Source organism: Hippoglossus stenolepis, chromosome 9 (genome assembly GCF_022539355.2).
Source record: "Hippoglossus stenolepis isolate QCI-W04-F060 chromosome 9, HSTE1.2, whole genome shotgun sequence".
NCBI classification, from domain to species: Eukaryota; Metazoa; Chordata; class Actinopteri; order Pleuronectiformes; family Pleuronectidae; genus Hippoglossus; species Hippoglossus stenolepis.
Genome location: NC_061491.1, coordinates 18,780,895 through 18,795,381, shown reverse-complemented (window position 1 = coordinate 18,795,381; position 14,487 = coordinate 18,780,895). Strand labels below are relative to the sequence as shown.

General features: G+C 40.8%; 1 protein-coding gene across 2 annotated transcripts in view; it reads right to left on the bottom strand.

The window, feature by feature from the left end:
- Positions 1–14,487, bottom strand: part of grid2 (glutamate receptor, ionotropic, delta 2) — a 441,472-nt gene that overhangs the window by 25,275 nt on the left and 401,710 nt on the right. For both annotated transcript variants that reach the window (XM_035167013.2, XM_035167012.2), the window contains exon 14: positions 6,830–6,996. In XM_035167013.2, coding sequence (XP_035022904.1) covers positions 6,830–6,996 — 167 coding nt within the window. The remainder of the gene's footprint in view (positions 1–6,829; positions 6,997–14,487) is intronic.

The following is a 14,487-nucleotide window of genomic DNA, read 5'->3' as shown; positions in this document are numbered from 1 at the left end:
TGCCTGAACTGGAGAATGAGTTGTTGGCATCATTTATTTTTAAGAGTCTCAGCCCCCTTCTGCTGCCCCAGAACACTGTTCACCTGTTTTATTTATTTATTAAGATTGAACGTTTTGCTCGTCCAAATAACATTAAATTCCCCACTAAATTTTCCTTTTGCCTGCAAAAACACACTTGCCGAAGCGGAAGTTACTGGGTTTAATGGTTTCTGAGATTCGAATTACATATACAGTATACTTAGCCTGCATATACATACATGCAGAGATTCCTCGCATTATAATACGATTTCAAACATATTTCTTTTTTCAGTAAAAGCTAAGAAACGCTGACTGAGGGTTTTCAGAGCTGTTACGGTCTAAAGACGACTTATCATTGCCGTGACGCTGACTGATTTCAAATTACGAGTTTATACCCCATTACTTCTACAAGAAGAGCAAACTACAAACAATGCCTGAGCTGTGTGAACTCTCGAACTCACCCCATTTCTCCACACAGCCCATAATTGTTGCGTTCCCCTGACATTAGAGCCTGACATTCTCTTTTCTTTACTGGACAAATTACGGCGCAGTCAAGAGACGCAGAGAACTCATGTATTCCACGCTCCATCAAGCGCGGTGAAGTCAAGTGAAAAAGTAAACGCATGTCAAGAATCTTGTATTGCATAACTCGTGTCTGGGCCACAGAGGTTATTGTGTGCGCTGATGCTTTGGTGCGACAAGAAGCTGGAAGCTGCAAAGATGTCACACAGAGCAAAGGTCACCACAGAAAACAAACACAGCAGGAACATGGAAACACCACAGGGAAACCATGCGGTGTCCCAACACAAGACCGCGTCCCACTGAGCCACCATGTTGCCCTCTGTGTCCCTCTACGGAACCCTGAGGAACGGGGTACGAGAGGTTATTTACCCACGACTCTTTGCTCCCTCGTGTAAAGTTTGCAAAGCGAAATTATCAATCCAATTATCACTCGCTGGGTCCAATGTCACGCGCTCCGTCGACAAAGTTTTCAATAAAGCATCATTAAACCTCAGTGTGTGGGTGAACTGGAACAGATTATGGAGCTGAACTATGATAAACAACACACAGAAGTCACACAGTCATTAACCATCATTAGGACATGGAGAGAGCTATAGAGAGAGACAGAGAACCAGGGAGAGAGACGCCCCCCCATCATGAATTGTGAAAAATAAAGATTTAATGAATGTACTAAGTGTGTGGGCTGAGTTTGAGCCTGATGGATTGGTGGAGAAGTGGCAGCTTTAGAGCACAGGAGCTTAGAAAAAGTCAGAGAGAGAGCGACGGAGATTAAATTGACACTTGACATTAAATCAATGCGTTGTCAGCAGGAACAATGTCACCGTTGTAAAAACAGGTGAGTAGGAGGCAACGTGCCCTAAACTTGCTTGATCTCTTTTGTGCTGCGGGGAACAATGTCCTCTCCCCAAACAAATCTAAAGAGAGAAAGTTAATTCCCATTTACACTTATCACCTCTGCATTGATCCACCAAAAATGTCTTGAGAAAGGTGCCGGTGACTGAAAAGCTGACCTTGTCAATAAACCAGTGCAGAGGTGACACACTTTTCTTTAAAAGTTATAGTTAAACTACTCATTTACACACAAGATTATTCACATTACTCTGTCATTGTCATTTCAGTGGAGGGCTTCAAAGCCGACATCTTAACTTCTTTAACAGGAACTTTGATCAAGCTAAATTTCGATCTTGCAAGTTTTTCAAACTATTATAAGACCTTCAAAATTAGAACAAGTTTTGAACCAGCCCCTGAAATTGTTGAAAATGCATCTTTGAAAAAATAAAGCCGAAAACAAAACTCAAGTCAATATGGCTCTAGGGCTCTTAAAATAAAAAGAGTAACTGGAGCTACAAGACTTTTGTCAATGATGAATTTGAAGTCGGTGAGATTTCTCTCAGTTAAATGTGTTTTCTCCACTGTAGCTCATCAGTAACACAGTTTTAAAGACAACTATGTTAAAACTCTAAAGCAGCTCAGCTCTTGTTGTGCATTAACACTCACATACTGTGTTATACAAAATGTACAGAACGGTGGAGCAGTGGTCGTCCTGTTATCTCACAGCAAGAAAGTTTGAACACGAGGGCCTTTCTGGTTCTTTGGCTTCTTTTAAAAGTCCAAAGACATTCAGGCTTGGTTAATTAGAGACTCTAATTTGAACATATAGGTACAAATGGTTGTTTGATTCTATATGTCTGCCCTGTAGATGGGCTGACATATAACAGTGGCTGTCCAGGGTTTACCTGGCCTCTCGCCAAACGTCAGCTGCATTGGCTCTCAGTAGAGTGTATACCTCAGCCAAAGCTCAATCAAGACAAACCACTTTGCTTCTACTCATAGATATCGATTCTCTAAATGTGCCTGATCTTGTTCATCAAGATCCTCGAATAATTCCTTGGGAAAAGGATGAAAATATTTTGAAACAATGCCTCATTCCCCATCCCTCCACAAAATTAAACGGAAAGTGTTTCAGTAGTTTTTTCGTAATCCTGACTGACAGACAAATGGTTACATGACAACATGACATCCTTGGCGTAGGTAATAAACCAATTGAAACTCAAAATGTTCAAATCCTTCACATCTGTCCTTAATTAATTTGGCAAGGACCTCAGATCAGCTAATGGAAGAAATCGACATGGTTAATGTCATTTTAAAATACGAAGCCCGCTTCTGTTGTGTCACGACCCACGGCCTCTGACGTGTGATGTATCCCTGACTTCAACAATGAACTGTCGACGTCATTCGGCCCCTCAAGCGTCCCATATAGTGTCCACTGGGAAGGTCCCTACAGAAATACACTGTGCCTTATTGGCTCGATTTTGAGAGGGCACTGACCGACAGTCGCCTGCAGCCAGGTAATAAATCAACAATATGAAAGCATCTCTGTAGCTGAATTTAATGTAATAAGTAGTGGGAACATAATCAAATCCATGTCATTGTTATTGTAGATCTGGAACTAGTGTGCCTAAATTAAAAAGTAGGATTTTTATGAAAGATAATCATAACTCTGATATCAAACTAATGTGCATGTAATTCATTTTTCTCTGCTATGCTTACTCCTCCTGACAACTATCATCGACTATCATTTGTTTCTACATTAAAGATCAAGTCAAGATTTAAATTCCGTAGTCCAAACATAATACCACGCAGCCAGGTACCTCATCAATCTTGCAATGGAAATGTAAATTGTAGCCATGTTCAATATGCACAATACAATGTCTGGCCCACAGTTTATCTTCTTAGAGTGCAGCAACCAACAGATGTCCATGAGCTATGGATTAAATCTTAAACTTATTTTCACATCAATGCCTGCAGACACACAGACAAAAATAATATATGCCTGTGAGAGAGGGTTTCTTTTTTTCACAATCTTGCCCCTTCAGCACTTCAAAACAACTTGTCAATAGCTGTCAGTTTAAATTAGCGGAGTAATCCTTTACACCACTGTGGGTTGTTTTTTGGACTCTGGTAAATCTGCACACTGTCTCCATCAATCACAGAATGGCAGCACCTAGGAGCATGAACACATTCGCAGATTATTTGCTCTGCAGTACCAACAAATACACCCGGATCTACACGATCCCACACACAGACAGCGACACGGGCAGGAAGTGGTGCCGCACTTGAACTCGGGCGAAGCATTCCTCACAAAACAAAGTGGTTGAAAACAATGAAGTTGTAGCAGTCAGTGTATTTCCTACAGATACTGTCTTCCTCTTCTCTTTCTCGGCAAAGTGTCAAAGCAAATAAATTCCTTTTCATCTCTTTTTTTTTTTTACCACCAGGGACCTGCAGATAGTAAATACGTCTCCAGTATGTGGAACACACATACACACCCAAACACAAATATGTAGTAAACACTAGTAAGATTCCATCTTCAATTACACCACACAATCTCTGTCTACGTGAATCTTTATCAATTACTGCTGTTATCTTATATGTTGCGTTTATTTTCTTTCATAAAATTGTATTTACCGAGAACATTAAATTGAGATCAAGATCTCTTTTGTCAAAGGGACCTAAGATTTTATGGATACAGGAACAATCTCAAGATGCGCATAAATAGATACAATCAAAAATCGCAATAAAGACATTGGTGAGTAAACCTTTAAAGTCACAAGGAAGAATGAGTCTCTCTAACTTCGAGTTATGCTTGGAATTCTGTTACTATAGTAACGTGTGCATATATCCAGATTATGCACTATTAAAGACGGCATATATATATATATATATATTTTGTCTAGTTATTAAAAGAGAAAATGTACTTATGAACAATGACAACTGTCCTGACCATTTCCACAATTTGATGTCGAACCAAGTCCTATACTTTTGCAATGCTGTAGCACATCAACCAGAATAACACTGAGAGCTTGTATTGAAGTGGGTGCATGAACCATTTGAGCTCTTGTGAGTTTCATGTTTTGCTGTGGCCAAGACGAGGTGTATGGTGGAGTCGGTTACATACAATATGAAGTCGTCAACCTAACTGAGAGTCGGGCAATTAATTCTATGAAGACAGACAGACAGATGGGGACTTAATATCGATCCTTGTGGGACACCTTTCTAAATGCTAAACAAAGCTCAATTTGAAAATGACATCTGCCTGGAAGATGTGAAAACCTGCTGTAACCAGGATTATCCAAACCTTTAGAAATCACATCCAAAGCCTCACAGGGATTTTGATAAACAATGCAGATGAAGGCTGCTTATATAATTCATCCCAAAGGCTCCAGTGGTTTTAGTCCAGCTTTTGCCCCGACCACCCTGCACTGCTTTAGGAATCCCCTTTTACTGGATGAGCTTCATACAACACAGTAATACAGCACTGATGAGAACAAAATGATCCTCAACTTATTTATGAAGCTACTGTGTCATGTGTAGAGATCAGAACGCTCAGGCTTGTGCAATAGTTCCACAAGATTTCCCCTCAGTATGTTTAAAAGGTGCTGTCACAGCTTTCTCGACTTATTTCTGGCTCCTGGATAATTTAATAGCCTTAACTTTACTTTACTAAAGTAAAAATGTGTTTGCCTCAAAATTCCTCTCTACCACAGATCTGTATAAGCAAGACTAGTGGAGTTGCAATCAAGAAAACCTTTTCCAGAAAACATTGAATCAACAATTTAATTAAAGTCGATTATGTGCCGCTGAAATGCAGTGGTGATTGGCCGAGTTATTGTAAAGACAAAAAACTAATAATCTAGTCAATTATTAGGTTACTTCAGGCAAATGGAAGTGGACCAGTAAACAAAAAACTTAATTGAAAGATGCATCAACAAAGTCGCAGGACGTGCTATGACCAGCCCACCGATGATAATCAAGCAGAAGGAAACATTTCTTTCCATAGTGTCAAGGCACGGACTGCTAATACAATTCCTGCTCAACCTCCACTCGCTGCCTCATCGCTTTATTCATCTGTATAATACAGAATTACAGGATGAAAAATATAAAAATCAAAGCAAAGAAAAACAAAACAATTACAACCCTGTGTTTATTATTCCTCCTGATAATTTCTCTGTTTATCACTGTGTGAACCAGGGGGACCAGTGTGAGTAAAGGGTTTCAAACTGTCTTCCCGAGAGTGTGACATTGCACCTGAAATAATAGCAGGGAATTGGAAACATGGCCTGTCAATTAATTGCTTGTTTATTTCAATAACAGCCTTGATAGGCAATATTCTGGAGCCAAACGCTTCACCGGATATATAAACACGCCTAGTCACTCACACACTAAGTAAAGCTCACGCATTTTGGTCCGTGCACATTAAATGTGTTTCCATCTCTTGCCACACACAAACACACATAAAAAATAACACAAACTATTTAACATGATATAACTTAGTGCAGCTTAATGAGGGATTGAGACGTTTTTGTTTTCCCTCTTCTTGGAATGATCTCATGCTTGATCACGAATGAACCCAGCGTGATTCTCTGCAGGGCTGCAGGCAATCCTAATGTGGCCTTCACAGACACTCCTCACCTCATGTGACTGAGCCTGCAATCTAGTGATGGGGTTTACATCACAGTGGGGCTTTAAAAATGAATGCAAACAAACACGTACGCTCACAGAAACACTGCACAGACAGTTCAGCTGCTGGGAAGATGATTGATGAACTCTGTGTGGAGTCGGCACAGATTACTGAGCCTCCTATAGCCACACGTGACCATAAGGATAGGAGATGAATGAATTAATACGCTCAGTTATTGTCTTGTTCCATGAGCTACTTTGAACCAACGTAACCTCAACTCTGTGCTACAGCTACAAGATAAACAGCTGGGAACACTGTGGGTCTACACTGTCAACTCTTCTTATATGTGAGACTGAGTTGTCACACTTGCTTAACCTCAACTTGAACCAGTGGTTCACGCTGGGGTTAAAGCCACCTCGCTGCACCCAAGTTGTGAAGTCGCCTCTTTCCTCTGGAAGATGTATGTACAATTTGATCCACTATTTACTCGGTGTCTGACCTGGAGAGCGCATTCTTCCAGCGGTGCAGAGGGGCAAACTTTACGGGATTGGCCATTTTTTTTATTTGGCTGAAATAAATTTGGAGAAGTCATAAAAAAAAACTTACACGACCTCTCGAGAAGTCGCGTCTACACGAGTGCAATTCTTCACGACTCGCCACAAAAGCAGAGAATATCTCACAACCTCAAACTGAGGACAATATGACTGGGATAAACAGTGTGGAACAAAAGTGACATCTCCATCATCGTGCATGAGAAACGTGCGTTACATAACAAGTAAAATGCAGTCAAGGATGCCGCTGACTGTTGTTTACTGTTACGACTCGTACCTCTGGGAGAAAATGTCCCGGTAGGGGCTGCCGTGCTGCATGGCGATACCGTATCCACGGTCTGGTGCGCTGCTCTTGACAGTATAGAAGGAGCAATCCTCGTCATTATTGGCGACGTACTCCAGCACGGCTGCGTCCCACACGAAGCCGAACCGCCCATACTTCACCTGGAAGAAAAGAAAAAGACATTTACCCACAGTTAGCAATATTCAGAGAGGTCTCAGGTTATGCAAGATCTACTTAAGAATTAATTTTGTCTCTTTATTTCACAAAAACACTGTTAAATAAAATAAAACACAAGAGGCATCTTTGGCATCACAGCCTGTTGAGGACACACTTCTTTGAAACGGTCTATTTACATCTACCTGTTTGCTCACCCTCTGTCATTCATCCATTCACTTATCCAACCAACACACAGACATTTCACAATATCGTGTTGTTCCACTAGTGAAGTCTTTGTCTGTTGTTGTATGAAAAACTTAACAACTCAGCATTTTCCCTTTCTTTCTTGACTTTACATGCACAAGCATCAATGCCTTTTTGGCTCCTCTATATTGCTCCCTGTGTGGTTATGTGTTGCACACGTTTTTTCGTGTCTCTCTTTGTCTTGCACGTGTGATCAAACCGTAGGTGTAAAGTTTGTGTTTGCAGCTTGTGATTGAGAAGAAACTGAGGGTCAAAGGGCCTTCAAGTGGGAATTGTTTTATAGACGTTTAGGAGCGTGTTGTTAACGTGGCTTCTCATTATCGTTCAATACATTTATATTTCACAGGAAAATGAAATGTGGAGAATAAACAGGCTGGCTGTGATATTCACATCCTGACACCTCTGAGCTGACAACTCACTCTCACACATACACACACGCACACGCACACACATTTGTTTTCTTTCTTCTCACACATTATTTTGGACTTGGTGTGTCATTAACTTTAATGGAGCTTTATGACATTTTCAAAATCGGTCTTCACTGTGTGTGTGCGTGTGTGTGTGTCTGTGCGTGTGTGCTCTGTCACCTCAGCTGGCTTATGTGTGATAACTAATGTCTGAGAAGCGACTAGAACCTCTGATTGGGTAATTTCACAGTCGGCAGTCCTCTGAAGTGTGTATGTGTGAATTTTGGGGTTTGTGTACGTGTATTCATTCATGTGTGTGTGTGTGTGTGTGTGTGTGTGTGTGTGTGTGTGTGTGTGTGTAGTAATTCACTGCAGGGCATCAGAAGGGCTCATTCTGCTCTTTACAACCTTAAAAAGAGTGGGAAGAACGCTTTATTGCTTTGAAGAATAATTTTATGGCTTTTCATTATTGCTTTTGAATTGGAAAGATTATGGGCTTTGTAGTACAGAAATTAGTAAGAAATCTGTTTCAGCTGCTCACAATTGAACATTAAAGACACTTTTTCTCTCTCACTACACTTGGGTGAAAAGGGCGGAAAAGGATTATTATGCACAGTATGTGTGCCGTGACCTCTGATGTCAGCGACACTGAAAACACATTCAAGGCTTTGCTAATCTTGGAACGTTGTCATAATCCTTTAGCATGTGAAGTATCTGACTTCTAAGTATAAAAAGTTTGCACCGTGAAACAAAAAGTTTGAGCAAAAAAAATATTTTAGGGCAATGCTTCACTCCTGAGAGCAACAGAGAATTACAGTTATCAATATCGTCAATATCATAAACATCTTTAGTCGTGTCTGACTTGCACAACCCTTGCAAAAGTTTAGAGATATATCTTAGTTACATACACGTGAAGACGTTAAAACCTTTCCTGCAACATTTAGACATTTTTAGACCGTATATAAAGCTGCACGACTCATTTCCACTTCCTCCCATCATCCTAAAATGAAGCCAAAATATCCCTACTTTAATGTTGTGGACTGAATGTTGTTGTTCCTACAATAACAAAGTCTAACAGGATTAAAACTCTCAACTCATAAAACTCTAGTATCTATAATCAAATAGTGTAAATCGTGGTTTTGGGTCCTTCTGCACATGGTGTCTCATGAAATAAAGCTCAGTGGAAATGTTCCAGTTTTTACATCACAATAAAACGTCTTGTGTGTGTGATGCTTTCATGAGATCAAACTGGCCTAAACAGTAAACTAATAATTATAGCGACGCCAACATAGGGGACAATCCCATAAAATGGAACTGTCCCCTCAATGAAAATGATGCTGGAGCCTGTGAAGGGAAACACTCTCGCCTGCAGCAGCCAGTGAACAGGGAGTGCTATTAAACTGATGCTTTGATGAACCAAAGCATCAGTTTAATATCGTCTCAAATTAGCTTGAGACGAAATTATGATCGGAGGGGTAGCATCGCAGCGACGTGTCGAAGGACAGATTTCTCCTGTTGCTGTGCTCCCTTTAAATGTGATTGTGATTATTTAAGCGGCTCACACACAGAGAGATTCACAACTTTCGAACTGCCGGGAACTGTCTGTTCCAGACAGGTCTGTGAACGCCTTTATTATTCTCGTTATCTGCCCACAACTCAGAGCACGTTAAATGCACTAGTTCTTTGTTTTTGCCTTTTTATACTTCGCGTTTTCAAACTATAACAATTACTAATACTTTGCAACCATCTGACGCTCACAGCTCTCATTCGTGACGCCTGTAGGACCACATGAGTGGAAGGAAAAAGGAAAAACACTTAGACGCTCCCTTCTGCCTGTCGCGGTAAGAAATGTAAGGTCACCGGCAAACAAGATGAATGAGCTCTCAAGTTCGGTGAGGATTCAGTGGGATTATCTAGGCGAGGCAGCTGTGTACGAGCCACATTTGCATGCATAGTGTAGCCTGGCATTGGGCCACACTCCAATTAAGGTGCTATTCAGGTTAAACTGTTTACAAGCGCCTCAGACACCCTGCATTTGAGTCTGCAGGTTTCCACTTAAAATAATATTGCTGTCCACCTGTGCCATACTGCGTTCAGATAAAACTGTTCTGTTTTTTAATTGGCATCGACTGTTCAGACATCAGCAACGTGCAGAAATTGAACTAATGATTTTTGGGCTTACGGCAAGGGTTGGCAATCCTGGAAAAGTTAGCAGGAGGAGGCTAAACTTTTAAAAATATTCAACCGATACATCCCACCCCCCTCATCAAGGTTACGCACACATCAACGTGCACGGACGACTGCTAGAAGCCGACTTTTCGTGACCCGCTTGTTAACTTCTGACATTTTCGTGTCTGTTTCAGCTTTGAATGTCTGTCCACCCCTCTGGCACGTTAACAGGGTGCACGCATTGCACACAGGTCGGTTAGTGACAGACAGGAACAGGAAGGCAGACACATCAACATCGTGCTCAAACTCCCCTCATGCAATCACGACTAAAAATGAATTTCGACTGGAAAAGCTAATGTGTCTGTATATTTCATCATATATTGCATTACATATTCTATACAGTCATATAGGGATTTATAGGCCCTAATGCATTCAATGCAATTACCTACAAAACCCAAGACTGTTTCATCAGGGTAGAATAATAATGCATTTACCTGAACTTGCACTTTCTTGCTTTGTTTTCCCTCATGAGACTGCTTTCAACCCTTCCCCCCCCTCATTGCATTCATATGGTTTACTACATAATGTTCTTGCTTTTGGTCATTTCATCATATTACATTTTTGTCAAGTGCTTTCGTCATAATTTTTTTTTTTAAAGAAAAGACAAATTATTTCTTCCCGCTAGTGCTGGCTGTTGCATCTGATGCCCAAATCTAACTTCTCAGACGAGGGGACGTCCAACGACAGAAGACAGGATCACTGTCCTCAACCCTCAAACAAAAGCTTGAATCAACTCATCCAATATGACTTTTAATGAAGCACAGTATTAGGCTATATTCATTTTTGTTGCTAAGCATAACCTTTTAAGTAGCATTGTAGAGTTTCATTAAAACCCCACATTATCACACAAATGGGGAAGTGGAGGTAAATTATTGTGTTAATCCTTACAGAGCACCCAGAGAACCATTTAAGTGCTTCTATTTGCAGGTTTGTTTGAGTATTACTGCGAATATTAATAACTGTGGTTGTAGTTGTTGACCTCTTTATTAAATGCATTCAGACACAAACACGCGCACTCTTGTTTTTCTCTCTCATGAACATGACATGGAGCCAGTAAGCTCCACATTCATTAATTGAGAGTCGTGTCATCATCTTGTTTCCTTGTTCTTTCTATATATTTCTCTATCACTCACACCGCCTTTCTAATTTCCTTCCATCTTTTGCACACAGGAGAGAAAATCAAACAAATTCTCTCTTAGTCTTGTATTGCTTAACTTGTACGTGTGTTGCTTATCCGTTTTAAATGGGTTTTGTGATGGTGGAGCTCATTTAATGAAACCATAACACCTCTGAAGCATGAGCCCCAGCTATTTTTTGCAGCTACTCAGCAGATATATATGAAGATTTGTTTCACAGGAATCTGAAAGCAGTGACATTGAAAGTAATTATAGCTCCGCATTTTCTTTGATTAATTGTCCTAAAAATATTTTCTGCTAAAACTCTGACTGGATATAGACAAGAAAGCAAAAAGAATAAAAAGGAAACCTATAAGCAATTAGTGTTATACAAGCAACCTAAATTGTGCAGACGTCCTTCAAACGTACAAGGGATATTCAACATCTTGTCCTGTATTCTAAATCTGAATCTCGTTAGAGAATATAATAACTAGTTTCTAATTATTCTTAACACTTTCATCAATAGTGACAATCTCAATCAACAGGATTCTTCACAGCGTCTTTCTTGATCCACCAGCTGGAGGAAAATGCACAAGGAGAAAAGAGAAGGGTGGACTTTGAGGACTTCACCTGAAGAGAACAGCAGATGAGCGAACTCTTCAGTTTGAGCTCATACACATTCGGACAAATAGACAACACTTTCCTATTACATTAGAGCACAGGCCCAATGAGTACCCGCCCGGGCAGGTTTGAAGAGGTCCCTCTATCTCCTCCATGGTTCAAACAGTTGCGGTGGCAGTGGCATCAGAGTGTAGCCAAGCTGAAACTTCAAAACAGATAAACTACTCCAGGGTCCACTCTCTCTCTCTCTCTGCCTCCTCTCCTCCCTCAGAAAGAGAGATCCCTTCAAGGGCGCAAAAGAAAGAATCTTCATCGCTCTCTTAAGTTTAAGCTCAAACATATCAAAAACTGTCTTTTTCCTCATCCATAAATTACATCCTTAGATTACAAACACTTTTAAAGTGGCATATAACAAATTGTCCCCTAGTGTGAGTTTCTTAAATGTTCGGTATTTAGCCTTTGAGCAATGGATGTGAGATTTTCTCACATGGGAGGTTGTGTTTTGGTCGTTCCAGAGGGAATACGCTGATGGAGTGGCTGCGACGGTAAAAACTCCAGATGGAAACTTATTGCCATGGTAAAGGAGAAATTACATTTTTTTTACCTCCACCATGTTTGTTTGTTGGTTGGTTGGTTGGTTGGTTGGTTGGTGGTTGTTTGTTTGTTTGTTTGGATTACAGTGGAACTTGGTGGCAGGACACAGGGTCAGGGAAGAACCCATTAAACCCTAACCCTAACCCTCATCATCCATTATCACTTTGTTTAATTATACATTTACACAGATTCCCCAAGTAGTAATTCATGGGTCTTGGTGACAAACGGCTAGTGAGGAGACACATTTCTGTAAATATTTCCAATGTGGTGCAGCTTGATTTAATTACAGGGGACAATTGGCAGAGGAATGCTCTCTACTGACTGCCATAGTTATTCATGCACTTTTTTGTCATTTTGCATAATTTACTTTGGGCCATCTACCTCTGTATCAGGCCTTGTTCCCGCTCTGTCTCTTTTTACTTGTATCCCACTTGCTCTGCCTTTTATTTTGGGCCTTGTTTGACAAATCAGAGAGCATTAAAATGAGAGGCGGCTCCCCAGCCAATTATTCCCCCCAGTGTGCACTCACTGGCTTCCTGCAGATATGAGAAGATCCGAATGAAGATAAGATTAGGTGCAGGCAAATCAATCCAAAGCACAGGAGAGCCAGACTGCACCTTCTCTTAATGCATCAATATACATGAGGAAGGTTGTTTCACGGCAGCTTGTCTTGAAATCTATGAGGAGGCTGTGTAGTAAGAGTGTGGGGATATACTATGATTCAGTAACAAAAACCATGATATGAAATGAAAAGAGGAAATATGTGCAATCACCACTTTGAATTGACTTCTTTCATGTATGGCTTTGCTGCATGAGCTGCTTTTTAATTTGGAAGTAAAATACAAGCCCCAAAAGCAATGTCAACATTATTTTAGAATTTAACCGACTTCTTTTTTTTTTTTCTCCGCCAAGTAGGTTATGTTTTTTAGTTTTCTGTTTGTTTGACAGTTGCTTGGGTTTGTTGTCCGGAGGATTACACAAAAACACAGAATAGACTTCTATGAAACTTGGTGAGAAGATGGGACATGAGCCGATAAAGAAGCCATTTAATTATGTTGTGGATCAAGGAATTTCTTTTTCATTGTCTTTAACGTTGCATCTTTTTAAAAAATGTTGCCAATTTCCCAGTTTTTGTGGGGCATATTTAGGGGACTGATAGTGTGTGCAGTTTGGTCCAGCTTGAATAAATTCAAAGGGACTATTTGGGCCTTGTTGGGGGCATGTGCTTCAGTTCGGCAGAGTTTTGCAAACATGTGCAGTACTATCTTCTCACACAAGTCGGTCAGAATTTGCTTCACTTGTGAGTGTCTCATGATCAGTGAACAATAATTTCTCTCTTCTAAGGAGCACAAAGACGCTCATGGCCAAATCTCAGATGATGAAAGCCTGGCACGCAGGTGGCATCAATCCCTCATGAGGCATTCTTTCCGACTGCTTGCTCTGGTGGCAACAGTCGCCTCCATCCCTCGAGACACAATGTGACAACTTCTTCTCTCCCTCTCCCCTCTTTGTTTTCTCTGTTGTTTAATTACCCTCAGCTGTCATTAGTCCTCTTTGTTTCTTCATAAAGAAAGCAAAAAAAAAAAAAAGCAAGAAATTAATCGCCTATTGCCATGCTGTATGCAAATCTTAGCTCAGACCCCGTTAAGCCGATGAGAGATGTGATAGCGGAAGAGAAGAGTAATTGGAGACAGATGTTCGGATCATCTGAGACGGATCAGTGAGCCAAAACTAAGATGCCACCCTTAATAGAATCTGGCAGAAAAATTATTATTTCTCTCTGTTTCCTTTTATCTTTCCTTTGTTCAACTTTTCCATGATGAAGTCTTGTGTTACATTTGCCTGCCTCTGAAAAGTATGAATAATTCCTTTTCGTGTGTGTCCTCATATACTTGTTTTCTTAATCAGTTCTCTGACACTGACGGATGATGTGGGTGATGTGTGACTAACACCAGGGGAAGATCAGCTGCTTACCGGTAGGTGCAAATCCTTGCTGATACCGGGCGAGAGGCAGGGTAACCCGGACAGGTTGTTGCAGGGCCAACATATAGAGACTAATAAGCATTAGGGACCTAAAGCTACAGTACAAAATAAAAGACCACACAAAGCAGTGGTTAGCACTGTCACCTCCATTGGTGTGATTGTTAGTGTGAATGGTTGTGTGTCTCCATATGTCAGCCCTGCGATATGTTGTGACCTCTCCAGGGTGAACCCAGCCTCTCGCCCCATTCTCTGCTGGGATTGGCTCCAGAACCCCTGCGCGACC